The following is a 23,968-nucleotide window of genomic DNA, read 5'->3' as shown; positions in this document are numbered from 1 at the left end:
GCTGTCTGTATTCTGTCTCTCAATGTTGTCTATCACTAGCAGCACCATATCACCAAGTAACACTATTTGTAAATGTACTTGGCGAAAAAAGGTCATACTGATTCTATCAATTGATAATTTTAATGAGGATATTTTGGAAGTAAAAATACTTACTAGAAATAAAGTTCTGCTGCTGAGTTCTTTCTTTGGTGTCTGTACCTCTGTGTTCAGGTACTCCAGAACTCTATGTGGACCAACAGGAAGTGACTGGAGTTGAAGGAGGGAGTGTCACTGTCCGTTGTTACTATAGTAACTCTGGAGATATAAAGTGGTGCAGGATGCGTGGTGATTGTGTGTCGTATTCTGGGACTTTACATGGAACAGTGACATTAAAGGATATAAGTCTGGCCAACAACAGAACAGTCTTAACAGTGACTATGAGTGGACTGAAGATGGAGAACACTGACTGGTATTGGTGTGAAGTGGGAGAACTAGAGATGCCTGTTCACATCACTGTCAGTCAACATACTGCAACACAAATCATCACTGCTATCAGTAAGTACATTCTGTTTGGGTCACAAAAATAGTTTAATATCCATAGTTACTTCACATCAAAATTATGTAACTTTCTTACATTAGTATCACAATGAAAATATGTATTTATTCCATGATTTACTTCTTGACATAGATGACATTCAGTGAAAATCTGCTACTGTTTTCATAATCCTTGACAGCAGATTCACTTTGTTTCATCGTCTGAAACAAATTGGAATATTGACTATGAATGTGATGTTGCTATACAACCTGACTATTTGGTATACCAGTAATTTCATTAATGGCATTGTTGTTTTACCTCACAGCAAACCAAGCTGAGGGGAACATGGAGGAAGTCCACCAGAGGTTATTATCACTCATTCAGCTGTATTATCCCACATATTATGGCAATTGTTTGATAATATGAACACAAAGAAACATTACAATTCCATCATACACTACAACAGTTAAAGCTAGCCAAACTCCCTTCCTAAATGCATATAGAGACTGTTAGCACTTCCTCTTGGTTGGAACATTTCTTTGGAGAAGTAGCAGCAATTTTTGTGTTATTCTCACTCATTTGCAAGGACAAGTTGCACACTTTAAAAAAACAACGTTATTTGTATAGTAATTATCTCAATAATAATAATGTAAACTTCCACACATGTGAATAGCTAAATAATTGTTCCATTTATCACAACAGTGTAAACAACAAGTTATTACTTTTTCACAAATGATCAATTTATAATGATCTATTTTAATTGTGTTTTTGATTCAAGTTCTTCTATGTAATCCATCAGGTCCATAGATGTGAAAGTCCTACTGATTCCTTGGGGCATGTTGGTGGTGGTGACAGCTGGTATCCTAGTCACATGGAAGATGTGGACAAAGCATAGTAAGTAGTCATTTTATGTGAATATAAAAAAGGAGAATAGTTAAGAAAAATACCAAATGTGTTGACATTGTGACCAACAGTATATTGCTTAACTGTTATTGATCTTGAATGGCAAAAAGTATTTGGAGGAATTGTCTATAAGAAATCTATTCAGAGGTATTATTGTACTATAACAAACTCAGAAGTAATTGACATCTCCCTCTTTATTCCAGAGGACAATAAGGCCAAGGACCAGACAACTAACAACTCAGTGGTAGGATACACTTAATTTATTATATTCTATTATTTTCAACCATCTGCTTTTCTGTTCATGATTTGGGTTCATCTACCATTTAACTCTAGTGTTACCTCTTCAGTTGGTTATCAATGAGTTGACATAAAAGGTCCCATATTCTGAACCCAAGGTCTTATAACACTCAAGACGTTGAAAAATGATGTTTAAAAGACAGAGAACAGGAAGCTGTCAGTTCACTAAATATATATGTGACTGCATCCTATCATGGAAACAAACTGTCGTTTAGCTGGTAAATAGACAAGTCCTGTATCTCTTTGCTATTTATTTCTTTGCAGTCTGCTGACCCTGAGCCGGACATTTCATACAGCACAGTGAGCCAAACCAGAGAAACAGCACAGCAGGTACAAACTGAATAAACCTGGTTTTGGTCTGTGGAGATCTTGGACTAGTACCAATCACTCCATCTCTGCATGGAGCTAAGGTTCTCTCTCTCTTTCTCTCTCCTCCATTTCTGCAATGTGAGCTTGGGTTCTCTCTCTCTCTCTCTCTCTCTCTCTCTCTCTCTCTCTCTCTCTCTCTCTCTCTCTCTCTCTCTCTCTCTCTCTCTCTCTCTCTCTCTCTCTCTCTCTCTCTCTCTCTCTCAATTCAATTCAATTCAATTTTTCAATTTAAGGGCTTTATTGGCATGGGAAACGTATGTTAATATGGCCAAAGCAAGTGAAGTAGATAGTAATCAAAGTGAAATAAACAATAAATATTAACAGTAAACATTACACTCAGAAGTTTCAAAAGAATAAAGACATTTCAAATGTCATATTATGTATATATACAGTGTTGTAACAATGTGCAAATAGTTAAAGTACAAATGGGAAAATAAATAAACATAAATATGGGTTGTATTTACAATGGTGTTTGTTCTTCACTGGTTGCCCTTTTCATGTGGCAACAGGTCACAAATCTTGCAGCTGTGATGGCACACTGTGGTTTTTCACCCAGTAGATATGGGAGTTTATCAAAATTGGGTTTGTTTTCAAATTCTTTGTGGATCGCTGTAATCTGAGGGAAATATGTGTCTATAAAATGGTCATACATTTGGCAGGAGGTTTGGAAGTGCAGCTCAGTTTCCACCTCATTTTGTGGGCAGTGTGCACATAGCCTATCTTCTCTTGAGAGCCAGGTCTGCCTACGGTGGCCTTTCTCAATAGCAAGGCTATGCTCACTGAGTCTGTACATAGTCAAAGCTTTCCTTAAATTTGGGTCAGTCACAGTGGTCAGGTATTCTGCCACTGTGTACTCTCTGTTTAGGGCCAAATAGCATTCTAGTTTGCTCTGTTTTTTTTGTTTGTTCTTTCCAATGTGTCAAGTAATTCTCTTTTTGTTTTCTCATGATTTGGTTGGGTCTAAATGTGTTGTTGTTGTTGTTGTTGTTGTTGTCCTGGGGCTCTGTGGGGTCTGTTTGTGTTTGTGAACAGAGCCCCAGGGCCAGCTTACTTAGGGGACTCTTCTCCAAGTTCATCTCTCTGTAGGTGATGGCTTTGTTAAGGAAGTTTTGGGAATCGCTTCCTTTTAAGTGGTTATAGAATTTAACGGCTCTTTTCTGGATTTTGATAATTAGCGGGTATTGGCCTAATTCTGCTCTGTATGCATTATTTGGTGTTTTACGTTGTACACAGAGGATGTTTTTGCAGAATTCTGCATGCAGAGTCTCAATTTGGTGTCTGTCCCATTTTGTGAATTCTTGGTTGGTGAGCGGACCCCAGACCTCACAACCATAAAGGGCAATGGGTACTATAACTGATTCAAGTATTTTTAGCCAGATCCTAATTGGTATGTCAAATTGTATGTTCCTTTTAAAGGCATAGAAGGCCCTTCTTGCCTTGTCTCTCAGATCGTTCACAGCTATGTGGAAGTTACCTGTGGCGCTGATGTTTAGGCCAAGGTATGTATAGTTTTTTGTGTGCTCTAGGGCAACAGTGTCTAGATGGAATTTGTATTTTATGGTCCTAGCACCTGGACCTTTTTTGGAACACCATTATTTTTGTCTTACTGAGATTTACTGTCAGGGCCCAGGTCTGACAGAATCTGTGCAGAAGATCTAGGTGCTGCTGTAGGCCCTCCTTGGTTGGTGACAGAAGCAACAGATCATCAGCAAACAGTAGACATTTGACTTCAGATTCTAGTAGGGTGAGGCCGGGTGCTGCAGACTGTTCTAGTGCCCTCGCCTATTCGTTGATATATATGTTGAAGAGGGTGGGGCTTAAACTGCATCCCTGTCTCACCCCACGGCCCTGTGGAAAGAAATATGTTTGTTTTTTGCCAATTTTAACCGAGCACTTGTTGGTTGTGTACATGGATTTCATAATGTCGTATGTTTTTCCCCAACCCCACTTTCCATCAATTTGTATAGCAGACCCTCATGCCAAATTGAGTCAAAAGCTTTTTTGAAATCAACAAAGCATGAGAAGACTTTGCCTTTGTTTTGGTTTGTTTGTTTGTCAATTAGGGTGTCCAGGGTGAATACGTGGTCTGTCGTATGGTAATTTGGTAAAAAGCCAATTTGAAATTTTTTCAGTACATTGTTTTCACTGAGGAAATGAACTAGTCTGCTGTTAATGATAATGCAGAGGATTTTCCCAAGGTTGCTGTTGACGCATATCCCACGGTAGTTATTGGGGTCAAATTTGTCTCCACTTTTGTGGATTGGGGTGATCAGTCCTTGGTTCCAAATATTGGGGAAGATGCCAGAACTATGGATGATGTTAAAGAGTTTAAGTATAGCTAATTGAAATGTGTGTGTCTGTATATTTTATCATTTCATTGAGGATACCATCAACACCACAGGCCTTTTTGGGTTGGAGGGTTTGTATTTTGTCCTGTAGTTCATTCAATGTAATTGGAGAATCCAGTGGGTTCTGGTATTCTTTAATAGTTGATTCTAAGATTTGCATTTGATCATGTATATTTTTTTTGCTGTTTGTTCTCTGTTATAGGGCCAAAAAGATTGGAGAAGTGGTTTACCCATACATCTCCATTTTGGATAGATAGCTCTTCGTGTTGTTGTTTGTTTAGTGTTTTCCAATTTTCCCAGAAGTGGTTAGAGTCTATGAATTATTCAAATACATTGAGCTGATTTCTGACATGCTGTTCCTTATTTTTCCGTAGTGTATTTCTGTATTGTTTTAGTGATTCACCATAGTGAAGGCGTAGGCTCAGGTTTTCTGGGTCTCTATGTTTTTGGTTGGATAGGTTTCTCAATTTCTTTCTTATGTTTTTGCATTCTTCATCAAACAATTTACCACTGTTGTTACTTTTCTTTGGTTTTCTGTTAGAGATTTTTAGATTTGATAGGGATGCTGAGAGGTCAAATATACTGTTTAGGTTTTCTACTGTCAAGTTTACACTATTACAGTGGAACGTTTTGTCCAGGAAGTTGTCTAGAATGGATTGAATTTGTTGTTGCCTAATTGTTTTTTGGTAGTTTTCAACACTACTTTCCTTCCATCTATAGCATTTCTTAATATTATTCAGTTCCTTTGGCTTTGATGCCTCATGATTGAGTATTGCTCTGTTCAAGTAGACTGTGATTCAAGTAGACTGTGATTCAAGTAGACTGTGATTTTCAATCCCTGCAGTGTTGAGCTGAGTATCTGAAGTTCCTATACTCTGTATTCCTATGCATGTCGCCATATGTTTACCTTCTGTCCTTTTCAATTTTTAGGGTCCAAAGCCAGAGAGCCACCATGTAGTGATGTACAGCACTGTGATGCCTGATCAGTTCAGGACAGAACAGAAGGTCAACATATGGCTACATGCATCGTTGGTCTTAGACAACATTATGGATGTTACTCATAAAACGTCATAGCCTTGGCAAATTTGCATCTGTTTTAGAAAACAATTGTATTTACAGTTTCATTTTCTTTCTTGGAAACAAGCAATAGATAAATGTACACTATAACAATACAACAATACATTTTTGTTATCTGGGTCTCTCTCTTCCAGCACGCCCCATTTCCTGAAGATGATGATGATGTCACATACAGCACTGTCATCCCCCAGCACAAGGCCCAACTAAAAGTACAGGCCAAGGTAAAGCTGCTCTGCTGATTAGCCACAGCTAGTACTATGTTATCAGAAACAACAGTAGGGTGATTGTTTCCTCAGTGTTAATATAGTCATGGTTATGTCACCATTATACCTATAGGCATAATATATCACCTTTATGTCACATATAATAATTACAACTGTCTTTCACAGAGAACTGTGTTTTAAACTGTACTCTCCATTATAACAGAACTGTCCCTGTTCACCTCTCTACCTGTTCCTCCTCTGTAGGCAGCAGAACCAGATGATAATGTGGTCTACAGCTCACTAGCTCTACAGGTGACCACACAGGTCAGTGTTGGTGTCTCCTCTGTCTGTTGTACCAGATGATGCGGATCTCTCAACAAAGATACAGACAACACCACATTGCTATGTGTTGTAAATGTCACTCTTTAATCACACAAATCTTTCTTAGTCTTTTTAGTTTTGCTGCATGAAAAACTGTATAATCACGTTGTGACCAGCTAACCACATTGTTTTCAGAGGGCAGCAGCAGCACAGCAGTGACTGACTGAGTGACCTTGGTGGAGTCCTTATCCTGGAAGGACAGCCCACTCCCCTCTCCTGGGTCTCAACATCTATCTGCCTCCAATATGCTTCTGTCATACCTCTTAACCCACCCCAGAAAGACCCCTCTATCCTTTTGTGTCCATAAACTACTGAAGACAGTCTGCTGTGTTAGTGTTCTTGTCACCCCATACACTGTCTGTTATAGTAGTTATGTGTCACCCACCTTTTACCCTTGTCACTTGTTTTTTACATCATCATCTTATTTCTGTCACCTAATTAATTGTTCTATGCCTGTAACTAATCATGATCAAAAGTATAGATAGTATAGTATAGTAGCTACTATGTATAATAACTACTGTACTGCGATAATAAAATGTACTATACTGTCTATATTGCACAATGGACATCTGTCACACCTGATGTGTATTTTTTATGGATTATCAGATAAAATTGAGTTAATCATGAACATATAGTTAACATTCTTTGTGGCTAACTGAATTGGGCCGTTTGTTTTTGTCGCTCTCTTCAAACACAGTGAAGGGAGCAGCACCAGGGTTGAATAGAGTTTGGGCTAGACCTTTGTCTCCTTGGTATCTTCTTGATTGAGTACAGCATGAGGGGGTGAGGTTTGTGTAATTTAGGGCCTTGTCATGTTTAAACTAAACATGAGTGTGTGTGCAAGACAGGGGAGCGGGTGATTGGTTGGAGTAATAGTTCAGCCGTCCTCAGGGACAAAGGAAGTGGGCGGAGCAATAAAAGAGCGGGAAAACTGAAGAGGACTATATAAGATGGAGGGAGACCTTAAGGATGTGTGCCCCTCTGCAGACTGGTATCGGCTTTGTTGAAAACTTTAATAAAGTCATTTCTTGATGCAACAAAAACTCTGTAAGACCTTATTTGTAATAAAGTATAGTGGCTATTTTCCACAACACACCCTGATCTGTTTCACCTGTCTTGTGCCTGTCTCCATCCCCCTCCAGGTGTAGCCCATTTTCCCCAGTATCACCTGTGCATTTCTACCTGTGTTTTCTGTTTGTCTGTTGCCAGTTTGTCCTGTTTCGTCAAGCCTACCAGCGTGTTTTTCCCGTACTTCTATTCTCTCTAGTCCCTGTTTTCTAGTTCTCCCGGTTCTGACCTATTCTACCTGTCCTGACTCCGAGCATGCCTGCTGTCCTGGACCTATCTGACTCTGACCTGGTTTACAAACCTCTGCCTGACCTGACCTTGAGCCTGCCTGCCGTTCTCTACCTTATTGACTCTGCCCTGGATTACTGACCTCTGCCTGCCCTTGACCTGTCGTTTGCCTGCCCACTGTTTTGTAATAAACATCTATGATTTGAACTGTTTGCATATGGGTCTTATCCTGATTCCTGATAGTACAAACTGGCTGACCCAGCAGACTCGGACAAGCTCTGCGACGCCGTCTCCTCCCACTGAGCCACCATTGCAAGACACGAGGAGTTACTTCACAACCTTATGGAAGGATTCCAGACCTTGGCTGAACGCCACGGCTGTGCTTTCCATACATTGCCGGAGAAAGTCAGCAGATTGTCTATTAGGCAGCAGCCACTACTTTAATCCCCCAGACTCTCAGCAACCCAGCCACCAGCGGCATTTCTTCTGAGCCTACTACGGTGTCCCGAGAACCATGCTTACCTCCGGAGCGCTATGCTGGAGATTCTGGAACCTGCCAAGCTTTTCTCTCCCAGTACTCCCTCATATTCTGTTCCGGTTGCCCTCGCACGTCCTCAATTTCCACCTCGCCTCCAAGGAATCCCAGAAATCCCCAAAATCTACACTTCCGAGTGAATCCGATGTCACCCGAGTTCTCTCAGAAATCACAGAGGGTTGCCGACTCGCCTATGCAACTTGGCAGAGCTAGATTGTCTCCTGCCGAATGGTTACACAGACTGAACACATAGGGCTGTCATTATATTTCTACCTGTCCTGTAAAAAAGACCCGGCTCATCAGGAGGTATGAGTACACTGGTGGCCATTACGGAGAATGTCCAGTCTCCCATTACTCGTATCCCTCTCCATGCCATCCTGCTGTGCGGTGACCGGTCCAAATCTCTCCCGGTACTCATTGACTCTGGGGCCGACAAGAGTTTTATGGAAGCTACCCTGGTGTCAGAGTTGGGAATCCCCACTCAAACCCTCTCCATTCCCATGGACGTCGGAGCGCTGGATGAGCGTTCTATTGGCAGTCACCCACAACATGGTTCCTATCAACCTGCGAGTGTCAGGCAACCAACGCGAGACGATCCAGTTTCTACTTATCGAATCCCCTCAGGTACCCGTTGTGTTGGGGTTTTCATGGCTCCAAAGACACAATCCCCTTGTGGACTGGACTGTGGGTTCGATCAATGGTTGGTCCGCATTCTGCCATGCTCAATGCCTGAAGTAGGCACAGCATGCCCTGGAACGTCTTCCTGCAGGCTTGGGTAAAGTCTCAGACCTTTTCGCCATTCCCATGGAATACCAGGACATCTGGGAGGTTTTCAGCAAGGCCCGTGCCACCTCACTTCCTCCGCTTCGGCCCTATGACTGCGCCATTGACCTTCTCCCGGGCACTGCACCGCCTCAGGGGTGGCTCTATTCCCTGTCGGGTCCGGAGACCAAGGCGATGGAAACGTACATTGAGGACTCCCTGGCTGCAGGGTGTATCCGTCATTCTGCCTCCCCCGCCGGCACAGGGTTTTTCTTTGTGGAGAAGAAGGACAAAACCTTGCGCCTGCGTATCGACTACCGGGGCCTGAATGACATCACGGTTAAAAACCGTTACCCACTTCACCTCATCGCCTCGGCTTTTGAGTCTCTCCAGGGGGCTACCATCTTCTCCAAGTTGGACCTCCTGAACGCCTACCATCTGGTAAGGATACGGGAAGGGGACGAGTGGAAGACATCCTTTAACACGGCTAGCAGGCACTACGAATACCTTGTTATGCCATTCAGACTGACCAACGCTCCTGCAGTGTTCCAGGCCCTGGTTAACAATGTTTTCCGTGACATGTTGAACCAGTTCGTGTTCGTCTACCTCAATGACATTCTCGTTTTTTCCCGCTTGGCTCAAGAACATGTCCTCCATGTTTTTCAGCACTCACCTCTCCCAAGGTCCCGATCACGTGGTCTCCAGCTGCAGACCGGGCATTCTTGGACCTCAAGCACCGATTCACAACCGCCCCCATCCTAATCCATCCGGATCAGTCCCGGCAGTTCGTGTTGGAGGTCGACGCCTTGGACATCAGATTGGGGTCTGTCCTGTCCCAGCGTTCGGCCCAAGACCAAATGTTGCATCCCTGCACTTTCTTCTCCCATCGTCTCAACACCACTGAAAGGAATTACGACGCGGGTAACCGAGAACTCTTCACGGTTAAGATGGCGTTAGAGGAGTGGAGGCACTGGTTAGAGAGGAAGGAACACCCTTTCATAGTGTGGATGGATCACAAGAACCTGGAATATCTCCACACCGCCAAGCGCCTCAACTCCAGGCAATCTCGACAGGCCCTGCTATTCACTCGGTTCAACTTCACCATCTCCTTCAGCCCGGGATCCAAGAATGTGAAGCCGGATGAGCTTTCACGCCTCTATAGCCCCTCTGCTACACCAATGGATCCTGAGACCGCCCTACCCTAACTCTTGTCTCGCGGCTGCATTCGTCTGGGGTATAGAGTACCAGGTCCGTGAGGCGCAGTGTTCCCAGCCTGACCCCGGGGAGGGGGCCCGGTTACCCAGATGTTTGTCCCGGACTCTGCCTGTTCCCCAGTTCTGGAATGGGCTCATCCCTCCCGACTGGCCAGCCATCCTGGCTCCCGTCGGACCCTGACCTTTGTACGACTACCTTTTTGGTGGCCCACCTTGGTTCATGACGTCTCCATGTTCATCACCGCCTGCACTGTGTGTACTCAGAATAAAATTCTAAGGCAAGCTCCGACTGGCCTCCTTCAACCTCTTCCCGTTCCTCACCGCACCTGGTCCCATATATCCCTGGACTTCGTCAAGGGTCTCCCTCCATCAGATGGCAAAACCACTATCCTCACGTTGGTGGATAGGTTTTCCAAAGCCGCCCACTTCATTCCCCTTCCCAAGTCACCCTCAGCCAAGGAAATGGCCCAGCTCATGGTGCAGCACGTCTTCCGGATCCATGGACTTCCGGTGGTCTCCGATCGCGGTCCTCTGTTTTCGTTCTGGTTCTGGAAGGCGTTCTGCACCCTCATTGGGGCATCGGCCAGCCTGTCCTCCTGTTTTCACCCCCAATCTAACGGCCAGTCGGAGGGAGCCAATCAGGATCTGGAGACGACTCTTCGTTGCCTCGTCTCTGCCAACCCCACCTCCTGGAGCCAGCAACTCGTGTGGGTGGAATACAGTGGGGGGAAAAAGTATTTAGTCAGCCACCAATTGTGCAAGTTCTCCCACTTAAAAAGATGAGAGAGGCCTGTAATTTTCATCATAGGTACACGTCAACTATGACACACAAAATAAGAGAAAAAAAATCCAGAAAATCACATTGTAGGATTTTTTATGAATTTATTTGCAAATTATGGTGGAAAATAAGTATTTGGTCAATAACAAAAGTTTCTCAATACTTTGTTATATACCCTTTGTTGGCAATGACACAAGTCAAACGTTTTCTGTAAGTCTTCACAAGGTTTTCACACACTGTTGCTGGTATTTTGGCCCATTCCTCCATGCAGATCTCCTCTAGAGCAGTGATGTTTTGGGGCTGTCGCTGGGCAACACGGACTTTCAACTCTGACTTTCAACTGATTTTCTATGGGGTTGAGATCTGGAGACTGGCTAGGCCACTCCAGGACCTTGAAATGCTTCTTACGAAGCCACTCCTTTGTTGCCCGGGCGGTGTGTTTGGGATCATTGTCATGCTGAAAGACGCAGCCACGTTTCATCTTCAATGCCCTTGCTGATGGAAGGAGGTTTTCACTCAAAATCTCACGATACATGGCTCCATTCATTCTTTCCTTTACACGGATCAGTGGTCCTGGTCCCTTTGCAGAAAAACAGCCACAAAGCATGATGTTTCCACCCCCATGCTTCACAGTAGGTATGGTGTTCTTTGGATGCAACTCAGCATTCTTTGTCCTCCAAACACGACGAGTTGAGTTTTTACCAAAAAGTTCTATTTTGGTTTCATCTGACCATATGACATTCTCCCAATCCTCTTCTGGATCATCCAAATGCACTCTAGCAAACTTCAGACAGGCCTGGACATGTACTGGCTTAAGCAGGGGGACACGTCTGGCACTGCAGGATTTGAGTCCCTGGCGGCGTAGTGTGTTACTGATGGTAGGCTTTGTTACTTTGGTCCCAGCTCTCTGCAGGTCATTCACTAGGTCCCCCCGTGTGGTTCTGGGATTTTTGTTCACTGTTCTTGTGATCATTTTGACCCCACGGGGGTGAGATCTTGCGTGGAGCCGCAGATCGAGGGAGATTATCAGTGGTCTTGTATGTCTTCCATTTCCTAATAATTGCTCCCACAGTTGATTTCTTCAAACCAAGCTGCTTACCTATTGCAGATTCAGTCTTCCCAGCCTGGTGCAGGTCTTCAATTTTGTTTCTGGTGTCCTTTGACAGCTCTTTGGTCTTGGCCATAGTGGAGTTTGGAGTGTGACTGTTTGAGGTTGTGGACAGGTGTCTTTTATACTGATAACAAGTTCAAACAGGTGCCATTAATACAGGTAACGAGTGGAGGACAGAGGAGCCTCTTAAAGAAGAAGTTACAGGTCTGTGAGAGCCAGAAATCTTGCTTGTTTGTAGGTGACCAAATACTTATTTTCCACCATAATTTGCAAATAAATTCATTAAAAATCCTACAATGTGATTTTCTGGATTTTTTTTCTCAATTTGTCTGTCATAGTTGACGTGTACCTATGATGAAAATTACAGGCCTCTCTCATCTTTTTAAGTGGGAGAACTTGCACAATTGGTGGCTGACTAAATACTTTTTTCCCCCACTGTATATACACATATACATACACATACACATACACATACACATACACATACATATACATATACATATACATATACATATATACATATATATATATACACATATATACACACACACATACATACACACATACATACATACATACATACATACATACACATACATATCCTTTAAAAAAATATATATATTCCCCTTTATTACTTTCCAACCCCGCCACCCTTTCCCTACTTGGAGTAAACTTGTGAACAACAATGCTTAGGCCTCTACTTCCAGCTTATACCTACTATCTACATTTTATGGACACAGTCAATTGTACAATAATTCTATTTTGTTTGTTTTTTCTCCTGAACTTCCTCTACTCTCAACCTCTCCGATCATTTTCATGATGTCCATCAAGTTTGCTTCTATATGCCATATCTTTCTAACAAAAGCTCCCAACCGACAACCTATATACTTATTATGGACACAGTATGCTTACATTATTAGTTATCTTGTTATTATTTGTTGTTAGTTGTTATTAGTCCCATCCTTCAATTCCATTCAACACCTTCTATCTATCTTTTAACACCATCCATATAGGATTTATATTTGCCATATATATTTAAACTGTACTGTGATGTCTTACAAAAGGTCTGAACCTTTCTATTCTCATTGTTTCTACAGATTGTGAATTGAAAATAAACATTTTTGCTAAAAGTATTATTATGTTATTGATCGATTGACTATGACTTTTCAGATTATCCAGTAATGCTATATGCAAGGTTAGCACCAGGTAAATATTGCAATCCTTTAGCCATTCCTGGACCTGTGTGAAAAAATCAAGCTACAAGTGGACAGTACCAAAACAAATGATCTAATGATTCTTTCTCTTTGCAGCAAAATCTGCAGAGCTGGGAAGATTGTATCCCCCATATAAATAACATTCTATTGGTAGCAAGAATTTTATATAATAATTTAAATTGAAAGATTCAAAGTTTTGAAACCGGTGTCGTTTTGCTTATCAGTTCATAAACACTATGCCATGGGATCGGTATGTCAAAAATCTCTTCCCAACTATTTTGCAATCTATATGGGACGGCTGTCAATCCTTTGGTCCTTAAATGAAACTGATATACCTTTATATTTATCACAGTTTTCCTTAACCAATTATGTTCTTTAATGCAAGGCCGACAGACAAGTTCCTTACTTTCTCCTCCTTCCACTCTCCTCTTCCATTTTTGCGGTAAGGCTGCAATTATTTGGTTGTAATTTTGGGTAGAGCAGACATTTGCATATGTCTTTATTAGCTGCATGTGCGACATAACTCCACCAGTCCTACCGATGATATCATTTACAAAGATTCTACCTTTTTTAAACATTTTATCAAAAAAAAAAGGTGTTTTTGTCAATTAGTATATTTGAGTTTAACCACAATATTTGTTGCATTATTTGTTATTTCGTTTCTGGTGGATTAAATTGAAATTGCAACCAACTTTCTATGGCTTGTTTTAGAAATAGTGATATCTGGGAGATTAGTTGTAATCTGAATAAAGGGAAAAAGGCCATTCTTGAACATTGGTTGAGACAATCTTACTGATTTGCTAGAGAACCAGTTCAGATTTAAGTATTGCATGACTGAAGCTTTTAGTGATAGGTCTAATGCTTTAATGTGCTTTTGTGTGTTGTACTTAGTCAATTGAAAATGTGCTTAAAGTTTTGAAAAAACAACCTTTTTGATGATCTGTTTTGAGTTTTGTACTAAGAGTTGTGAAACGTTACCACATATGTATGAAAATTGTACCAAAGCAAAAAACAATGTGTGTGAGTTTGAGTGTGAAGTAGTTTGCTGTGTTGGATGCATTGCTCAGTAGTTAACATGACGTTGTGGAATGAGTTTAGCTGAAACTTGCAGCATTCTGGTAATGCAGCTTCCTGAATTAACTTTAACACTTTGGCTTGGAGGACATCTGTGGTTATGAGCTGTACATGACAAAGGGTTCATTTCCTGTATAGAAGAGGGATAAAGGGGCCTCCCAATTGGCGCAGCAGTCAAAGGCACTGCACTGCAGTGTTGAGGTGTCACTACTGCCTGGGGTTTTATCCCAGGCTTTGTCACAGCCAGCCATGAGCGGGAGTCCCATAGGGCGGTGCACAATTGCCCCAGCATCGTCTGGGTTAGGGCAGGGTTTGGCCCAGGGGCTTTCCTTGGCACATCGTCCTCTAGCGACTCCTTGTGGTGGGACAGCAGTCGTCAGTTGAACAGTGTTTCCTCCGACACATTGGTGCGGCTGGCTTCCGGATTAAGCAAGCAGGTGTTAAGAAGCAGCGCGGCATGGCGGGTCATGTTTCAGAGGATGCATGATTCGACCTACGGTCGGGTAAAATTACTACAAAAATCTTTAAAATAAGTGGGAGAGAGACAGAGAGCGTTCGTGTTGAACGTAAAACCACATCAGACTGGATTGTGGTCCAGAGGACCCTGAACCGTGACCTGGTTTAAAGTGAGAGTTTGTGGAGGTCTTGTTCTAGTCCCCATCACTACATCTCTGTAGCACATGACCCCTCTAATCTATCAATGTCTAGCACATTGAGAACATTTATCATATCGTTTCTTATATACTGAAATATTGAATTTGCCAATGTGGTGCATGTCGCCCAATTATTGAATATTTGTAATCATTAGCAGTCTATTTTTCAGTAGAGGGTAACAGGATAGTAGTGACTCTTGGTTCCAAAACCCTTAGAGAAAGCTGAAATATATTTTAGTGACTATGATTTTGGGGTTAAACTAGTCCATATGATGCAATAGTTGCTATCTGCCACTGAGGGGGGCATGTACACACAAACAGAAGCAGGAAGAGAGTTACAGACAGTGAAGTCTATTAACATTAGGAAGTAGAGTCATTCTGGCTGTTGCCTTCGTCCTTGACACACATTTGTGCTCAGGTACCATGTAATATACCAGGCAGACTGAAACCTTCACATGGCTCTTCATCTCTCACTCCTCCTCCTCCTCCTCTTCCTCATCCTCTACAGAGTATCAGCAGGTATGTGTAACATGTTTCTATAAAGGGCTGAAGTCCAGTGGGTCAATTCACTGTAAACACGGTGTAATAAATCTCAATCATTAACAAGCTATTTTTTTTCTGCAGTGCAGATTTTGTTGAATTCCAACCTAAATGTATTTTGTGTTGATGTGTCCACAGTGAGGCATGTGTCTGTGCAGACAGGACTATGTCACTATGATCAGTATTACATAAATCATGTGAAATACTGGTGTAAAGGGTATGATTGGATTCGTTCCTCCTCTCTAGTACGCAGTGACCATCCTAAGAGCAGTGGTAATGCCTCAATCTCTGATGACATCAACCAGAGAGTCTTCACTGTGACCATGACTGATCTGGAGCCAGAGGACTCTAAGACTTACAGGTGTGTTGTGGAGATCAATGGAGGACCAGATATCATGATACAACGGTTCTACCTGTCTGTCACTCCAGGTAAGATCCCTGCAACTCCTACAATTAAGTAAAGTAGAATAGGTAGTTCTCAGTAATGATGAGACAATCAGAAATAGCCTGCTTCCACAAACTAAATGACTGGTGTTCTCATTTAATTTCCTGGTAACTGGTTCCTTGTCTGGTAACTGGTATCACCATTATTGTTCAAGTTGACCTGAAGAATGTAGGTATAAGACTACTTTATGTTCTCTATATGTAGATTGTGGTGTAAACTTTGTTTAAACTCCGCTGTCTGTATTCTGTCTCTCAATGTTGTCTATCACTAGCAGCACCATATCAACAAGTAACACTATTTGTAAATGTACTTGGCAAAAAAAGGTCATACTGATTCTATCAATTGATGATTTTAATGAGGATACTTTGGAAGTAAAAATACTTACTAGAAATAAAGTTCTGCTGCTGAGTTCTTTCTTTGGTGTCTGTACCTCTGTGTTCAGGTACTCCAGAACTCTATGTGGACCAACAGGAAGTGACTGCAGTTGAAGGAGGGAGTGTCACTGTCCGTTGTTACTATAGTAACTCTGGAGATATAAAGCAGGATGGGTGGTGATTGTGTGTCGTATTCTGGGACTTTACATGGAACAGTGACATTAAAGGATATCAGTCTGGCCAACAACAGAACAGTCTTAACAGTGACTATGAGTGGACTGAAGATGGAGAACACTGACTGGTATTGGTGTGAAGTGGGAGAACTAGAGATGCCTGTTCACATCATTGTCAGTCAACATACTGCAACACAAATCATCACTGCTATCAGTAAGTACATTCATTTTGGGTCACAAAAATAGTTTAATATCCATAGTTACTTCACATCAAAATGATGTAATTTTCTTACATTAGTATCACCCTGAAAATATGTATTTATTCCATGATTTACTTCCTGACATAGATGATAGTCAGTGAAAATCTGCTACTGTTTTCATAATCCTTGACAGCAGATTCACTTTGTTTCATCATCTGAAACAAATTGGAATATTGACTATGAATGTGATGTTGCTATACAACCTGACTATCTGGTATACCAGTAATTTAATTGATGGCATTGTTGTTTTACCTCACAGCAACCCAAGCTGAGGGGAACATGGAGGAAGTCCACCGGAGGTTATTATCACTCATTCAGCTGTATTATCCCACATATTATGGCAATTGTTTGATAATAAGAACACAAAGAAATGTTACAATTCCATCATACACTACAACAGCTGAAGATAACCAAACACCCTCCCTAAATGCATATAGAGACTGTTAGCACTTCCTCTTGGGTAGAACATCTATTTGGAGAAGTAGCAGAAATGTTTGTATTATTCTCACTAATTTGCAAGGACAAGTTGCACTCTTAAAAAAAGAAAACATTATTTGTATAGTAATAATCTCAATAATAATCATATCATCTCTTCAGTTGCATGGTCAACTTCCACACATGTGAATAGCTAAGTAATTTTTCCGTTTATCAGAACAGTGTAAACAAAAAGTTATTACCTTTTCACAAATGATCAGTTTATAATGATCTATTTTAATTGTGTTTTTGATTCAAGTTCTTCTATGTAATCCATCAGGTCCATAGATGTGAAAGTCCTACTGATTCCTTGGGGCATGTTGGTGGTGGTGACAGCTGGTATCCTAGTCACATGGAAGATGTGGACAAAGCATAGTAAGTATTCATTTTATGTGAATATAAAAAAGGAGAATAGTTTACAAAAATACAAAATGTATTGACATTGTGACCAACAGTATATTGCTTGGCTGTGATTGATCTTGAATGACAGAACGTATTTGGAGGAATTGTCTATAAGAAATCCATTCAGAGGTATTATTGTACTATAACAAACTCAGAAGTAATTGACATCTCCCTCTTTATTCCAGAGGACAATAAGGCCAAGGACCAGACACCTAACAACTCAGTGGTAGGATACACTTATTTTATTATATTCTATTATTTTCAACCATCTGCTTTTCTGTTCATGATTTGGGATCATCTACCATTTGACTCTAGTGTTACCTCTTCAGTTGGTTATCAATGAGTTGACATAAAAGGTACAATATTCTAACTGAACCAAAGGTCTTATAGCACTCAAGACGTTGAAAATGATGTTTAAAAGACAGAGAACAGGAAGCTGTCAGTTCACTAAATATACCTCTGACTGCATCCTATCATGGAAACAAACTGTGGTTTAGTTGGTAAATAGACAAGTCCTGTATCTCTTTGCTATTTATTTCTTTGCAGTCTGCTGACCCTGAGCAGGACATTTCATACAGCACAGTGAGCCACACCAGAGAAACAGCACAGCAGGTACAAACTGAATAAACCTGGTTTAGGTCTGTGGAGATCTTGGACTAATACCAATCACTCCATCTCTGCATGGAGCTAAGGTTCTCTCTCTCTTTCTCTCTCCTCCATTCCTGCAATGTGAGCTAAGGTTCTCTCTCTCTCTCTCTCTCTCTCTCTCTCTCTCTCTCTCTCTCTCTCTCTCTCTCTCTCTCTCTCTCTCTCTCTCTCAATTCAATTCAATTCAATTTGTCAATTTAAGGGCTTTATTGGCATGGGAAACGTATGTTTAATATTGCTAAAGCAAGTGAAGTAGATAGTAAACAAAAGTGAAATAAACAGTAAATATTAACAGTAAACATTACACTCAGAAGTTTCAAAAGAATAAAGACATTTCAAATGTCATATTTTGTATATATACAGTGTTGTAACAATGTGCAAATAGTACAAATGGGAAAATAAATAAACATAAATATGGGTTGTATTTACAATGGTGTTTGTTCTTCACTGGTTGCCCTTTTCTTGTGGCAACAGGTCACAAATCTTGCATCTGTGATGGCACACTGTGGTTTTTCACGCAGTAGATAAGGGAGTTTATCAAAATTGGGTTTGTTTTCAAATTCTTTGTGGATCGCTGTAATCTGAGGGAAATATGTGTCTCTAATATGGTCATACATTTGGCAGGAGGTTTGGAAGTGCAGCTCAATTTCCACCTCATTTTGTGGGCAGTGTGCACATAGCCTGTCTTCTCTTGAGAGCCAGGTCTGCCTACGGTGGCCTTTCTCAATAGCAAGGCTATGCTCACTGACTCTGTACATAGTCAAAGCTTTCCTTAAGTTTGGGTCAGTCACAGTGGTCAGGTATTCTGCCACTGTGTACTCTCTGTTTAGGGCCAAATAGCATTCTAGTTTGCTCTGTTTTTTTGTTTGTTCTTTCCAATGTGTCAAGTAATTCTCTTTTTGTTTTCTCATGATTTGGTTGGGTCTAATTGTGTTGTTGTTGTTATTGTTGTTGTCCTGGGGCTCTGTGGGGTCTGTTTCTGTTTGTGAACAGAGCCCCAGGGCCAGCTCACTTAGGGGACTCTTCTCCAAGTTCATATCTCTGTAGGTGATGGCTTTGTTAAGGACGTTTTGGGAATCGCTTCCTTTTAAGTGGTTATAGAATTTAACGGCTCTTTTCTGGATTTTGATAATTAGCGGGTATTGGCCTAATTCTGCTCTGTATGCATTATTTGGTGTTTTACGTTGTACACAGAGGATGTTTTTGCAGAATTCTGCATGCAGAGTCTCAATTTGGTGTTTGTCCCATTTTGTGAATTCTTGGTTGGTGAGCGGACCCCAGACCTCACAACCATAAAAGGCAATGGGTTCTATAACTGATTCAAGTATTTTTAGCCAGATCCTAATTGGTATGTCAAATTGTATGTTCCTTTTGATGGCATAGAAGGCCCTTCTTGCCTTGTCTCTCAGATCGTTCACAGCTTTGTGGAAGTTACCTGTGGCGCTGATGTTTAGGCCGAGGTATGTATAGTTTTTTGTGTGCTCTAGGGCAACGGTGTCTAGATGGAATTTGTATTTGTGGTCCTGGCAACTGGACCTTTTTTGGAAAACCATTATTTTTGTCTTACTGAGATTTACTGTCAGGGCCCAGGTCTGACAGAATCTGTGCAGAAGATCTAGGTGCTGCTGTAGGCCCTCCTTGGTTGGCGACAGAAGCACCAGATCATCAGCAAACAGTAGACATTTGACTTCAGATTCTAGTAGGGTGAGGCCGGGTGCTGCAGACTGTTCTAGTGCCCTCGCCAATTCGTTGATATATATGTTGAAGAGGGTGGGGCTTAAACTGCATCCCTGTCTCACCCCACAGCCCTGTGGAAATAAATGTGTGTGTTTTCTGCCAATTTTAACCGCACACTTGTTGTTTGTGTACATGGATTTTATAATGTCGTATGTTTTTCCCCCAACCCCACTTTCCATCAATTTGTATAGCAGACCCTCATGCCAAATTGAGTCAAAAGCTTTTTTGAAATCAACAAAGCATGAGAAGACTTTGCCTTTGTTTTGGTTTGTTTGTTTGTCAATTAGGGTGTGCAGGATGAATATGTGGTCTGTCGTACGGTCATTTGGTAAAAAGCCAATTTGACATTTGCTCAGTACATTGTTTTCACTGAGGAAATGAACTAGTCTGCTGTTAATGATTATGCAGAGGATTTTCCCAAGGATGCTGTTGACGCATATCCCACGGTAGTTATTGGGGTCAAATTTGTCTCCACTTTTGTGGATTGGGGTGATCAGTCCTTGGTTCCAAATATTGGGGAAGATGCCAGAACTAAGGATGATGTTAAAGAGTTTAAGTATAGCTAATTGAAATTTGTGGTCTGTATATTTTATCATTTCATTGAGGATACCATCAACACAACAGGCCTTTTTGGGTTGGAAGGTTTGTATTTTGTCCTGTAGTTCATTCAATGTAATTGGAGAATCCAGTGGGTTCTGGTATTCTTTAATAGTTGATTCTAAGATTTGCATTTGATAATGTATATTTTTTTGTTGTTTGTTCTCTGTTATAGGGCCAAAAAGATTGGAGAAGTGGTTTACCCACACATCTCTGTTTTGGATAGATAGCTCTTCGTGTTGTTGTTTGTTTAGTGTTTTCCAATTTTCCCAGAAGTGGTTAGAGTCTATGGATTCTTCAATTACATTGAGCTGATTTCTGACATGCTGTTCCTTATTTTTCCATAGTGTATTTCTGTATTGTTTTAGTGATTTACCATAGTGAAGGCGTAGGCTAAGGTTTTCTGGGTCTCTATGTTTTTGGTTGGATAGGTTTCTCAATTTCTTTCTTATGTTTTTGCATTCTTCATCAAACCATTTATCACTGTTGTTACTTTTCTTTGGTTTTCTGTTAGAGACTTTTAGATTTGATAGGGATGCTGAGAGGTCAAATATACTGTTTAGGTTTTCTACTGCCAAGTTTACACTATTACAGTGGAACGTTTTGTCCAGGAAGTTGTCTAGAATGGATTGAATTTGTTGTTGCCTAATTGTTTTTTGGTAGGTTTCCACACTACTTTCCTTCCATCTATAGCATTTCTTAATATTATTCAGTTCCTTTGGCTTTGATGCCTCATGATTGAGTATTGCTTTGTTCAAGTAGACTGTGATTCAAGTAGACTGTGATTTTCAATCCCTGCAGTGTTGAGCTGAGTATCTGAAGTTCCTATACTCTGTATTCCTATGCATGTCGCCATATGTTTACCTTCTGTCCTGTCCATTTCTCAGGGTCCAAAGCCAGAGAGCCACCATGACGTGATGTACAGCACTGTGATGCCTGATCAGTTCAGGACAGAACAGAAGGTCAACATATGGCGACATGCATCGTTGGTCTTAGACAACATTATGGATGTTACTCATAAAACGTCATAGCCTTGGCAAATTTGCATCTGTTTTAGAAAACAATTGTATTTACAGTTTCATTATCTTTCTTGGAACAAGCAATAGATAAATGTACACTATAACATACAACAACATGTTTTTGTTATCTGGGTCTCTCTCTATCAGCAGGCCCCATTTCCTGAAGATGATGATGATGTCACATACAGCACTGTCATCCCCCAGCTCAAGGCCCAACTAAAAGTACAGGCCAAGGTAAAGCTGCTCTGCTGATTAGCCACAGCTAGTATTTTGTTATCAGAAACAACAGTAGGTGATTGTTTCCTCAGTGTTAATATAGTCATGGTTATGTCACCATTATACCTATAGGCATAATATATCACCTTTATGTCACATATCACAATTACAACTGTCTTTCACAGAGAACTGTGTTTCAAACTGTACTCTCCATTATAACAGAACTGTCCCTGTTCACCTCTCTACCTGTTCCTCCTCTGTAGGCAGCAGAACCAGATGATAATGTGGTCTACAGCTCACTAGCTCTACAGGTGACCACACAGGTCAGTGCTGGTGTCTCCTCTGTCTGTTGTACCAGATGATGCTGATCTCTCAACAAAGATACAGACAACACCACATTGCTATGTGTTGTAAACGTCACTCTTTAACCACACAAATCTTTCTTAGTCTTTTTATTTTGCTGTATGAAAAACTTTATCATCACATTGTGACCAGCTAACCACATTGTTTTCAGTGTGTATCCATAACATTACAGTGTGGAGTGTGCCTGGGTTTAGGGTGAAGTTGCCCCTAGATGCTGATCTTGGGTCAGATTTAAAAAATGTTCCCACTAAAGGTTAAGGTTAGGATTGGGGGAGGGGAAGCTGATTCTAGATCTGTATCTATTGGTCCTCTGTAGCTCAATTGGTAGAGCATGGCGCTTGTAACGCCAAGGTAGTGGGTTCGATCCCCAGGACCACCCATACGTAAAAATGTATGCACACATGACTGTAAGTCGCTTTGGATAAAGCGTCTGCTAAATGGCATATTATTATTATTATTGGAAATGTCACCACAGTGAATGTGACTGAATGTTACACGTTCTCTCCAGCAGAGGGCAGCAGCAGCACAGCAGTGACTGACTGAGTGACCTTGGTGGAGTCCTTATCCTGGAAGGACAGCCCACTCCCCTCTCCTGTGTCACAACATCTATCTGCCTCCAATATGCTTCTGTCATACCTCTTAACCCACCCCAGAAAGACCCCTCTATCCTTTTGTGTCCATAAACTACTGAAGACAGTCTGCTGTGTTAGTTTTCATTGTTACCACATATCTGTTATTAGTTATTTTCCATCCACCTTTCCCCTTGTCACTTGTTTTTTACATCATCATCTTATTTCTCTCACCTAATTAATTGTTCTATGCCTGTAACTAATCATGATCAAAAGTATAGATAGTATAGTATAGTAGCTACTATGTATAATAACTACTGTACTGCGATAATAAAATGTACTATACTGTCTATATTGCACAATGGACATCTGTCACACCTGATGTGTATTTTTAATGGATTATCAGATAAAATTGAGTTAATCATGAACATATAGTTAACATTCTTTGTGGCTAACTGAATTGGGCCGTTTGTTTTTGTCTCTCTCTTCAAACACAGTGAAGGGAGCAGCACCAGGGTTGAATAGAGTTTGGGCTAGACCTTTGTCTCCTTGGTATCTTCTTGATTGATTACAGCATGAGGGGGTGAGGTTTGTGTAATTTAGGGCCTTGTCATGCAAGACAGGGGAGCGGGTGATTGGTTGGAGTAATAGTTCAGCCGTCCTCAGGGACAAAGGAAGTGGGCGGAGGAATAAAAGAGCAGGAAAACTGAAGAGGACTATATAAGATGGAGGGAGACCTTAAGGATGTGTGCCCCTCTGCAGACTGGTATCGGCTTTGTTGAAAACTTTAATGAAGTCATTTCTTGATGCAACAAAAACTCTGTAAGACCTTATTTGTAATAAAGTATAGTGGTTATTTTCCACAACACACCCTGATCTGTTTCACCTGTCTTGTGCTTGTCTCCATCCCCCTCCAGGTGTAGCCCATTTTCCCCAGTATCCCCTGTGCATTTCTACCTGTTTTCTGTTTGTCTGTTGCCAGTTTGTCTTGTTTCGTCAAGACTACCAGCGTGTTTTTCCCGTACTTCTATTCTCTCTAGTCCCTGTTTTCTAGTTCTCCCGGTTCTGACCTATTCTACCTGTCCTGACTCCGAGCATGCCTGCTGTCCTGGACCTATCTGACTCTGACCTGGTTTACAAACCTCTGCCTGACCTGACCCTGAGCCTGCCTGCCGTTCTCTACCTTATTGACTCTGCCCTGGATTACTGACCTCTGCCTGCCCTTGACCTGTCGTTTGCCTGCCCACTGTTTTGTAATAAACATCTATGATTTGAACTGTTTGCATATGGGTCTTATCCTGATTCCTGATAGTACAAACTGGCTTACACAGCAGACTCGGACAAGCTCTCTGACGCCGTCTCCTCCCACTGAGCCACCATTGCAAGACACGAGGAGTTACTTCACAACCTTATGGAAGGATT

The 23,968-nt window shown here is 41.4% G+C and overlaps 1 protein-coding gene and 1 long non-coding RNA gene across 2 annotated transcripts; both read left to right on the top strand.

Moving 5' to 3' along the window:
- The first annotated feature begins 329 nt into the window (after positions 1-329).
- On the top strand, positions 330-22,676 carry LOC123488317. The gene is made up of 9 exons (XM_045219225.1): positions 330-534; positions 840-879; positions 1,314-1,408; positions 1,621-1,661; positions 17,944-18,009; positions 21,267-21,341; positions 21,549-21,632; positions 21,878-21,937; positions 22,486-22,676. Exons 1-9 carry the CDS (start codon positions 417-419, stop codon positions 22,510-22,512), a joined length of 606 nt encoding a protein of 201 aa, XP_045075160.1. The 5' UTR covers positions 330-416; the 3' UTR covers positions 22,513-22,676.
- Positions 5,643-6,415, top strand: LOC123488318. Its single transcript, XR_006660017.1, has 3 exons — positions 5,643-5,729; positions 5,976-6,035; positions 6,228-6,415. It is a non-coding gene; the product is annotated as an uncharacterized LOC123488318 (long non-coding RNA).
- Positions 22,677-23,968: the final 1,292 nt, after the last annotated feature.

The sequence above is a fragment of the Coregonus clupeaformis genome, unplaced genomic scaffold, assembly GCF_020615455.1.
Source record: "Coregonus clupeaformis isolate EN_2021a unplaced genomic scaffold, ASM2061545v1 scaf2155, whole genome shotgun sequence".
Taxonomy (NCBI): Eukaryota; Metazoa; Chordata; class Actinopteri; order Salmoniformes; family Salmonidae; genus Coregonus; species Coregonus clupeaformis.
Note: the sequence above shows the minus strand (reverse complement) of the source record. Positions and strands in the feature narration are given on the sequence as shown.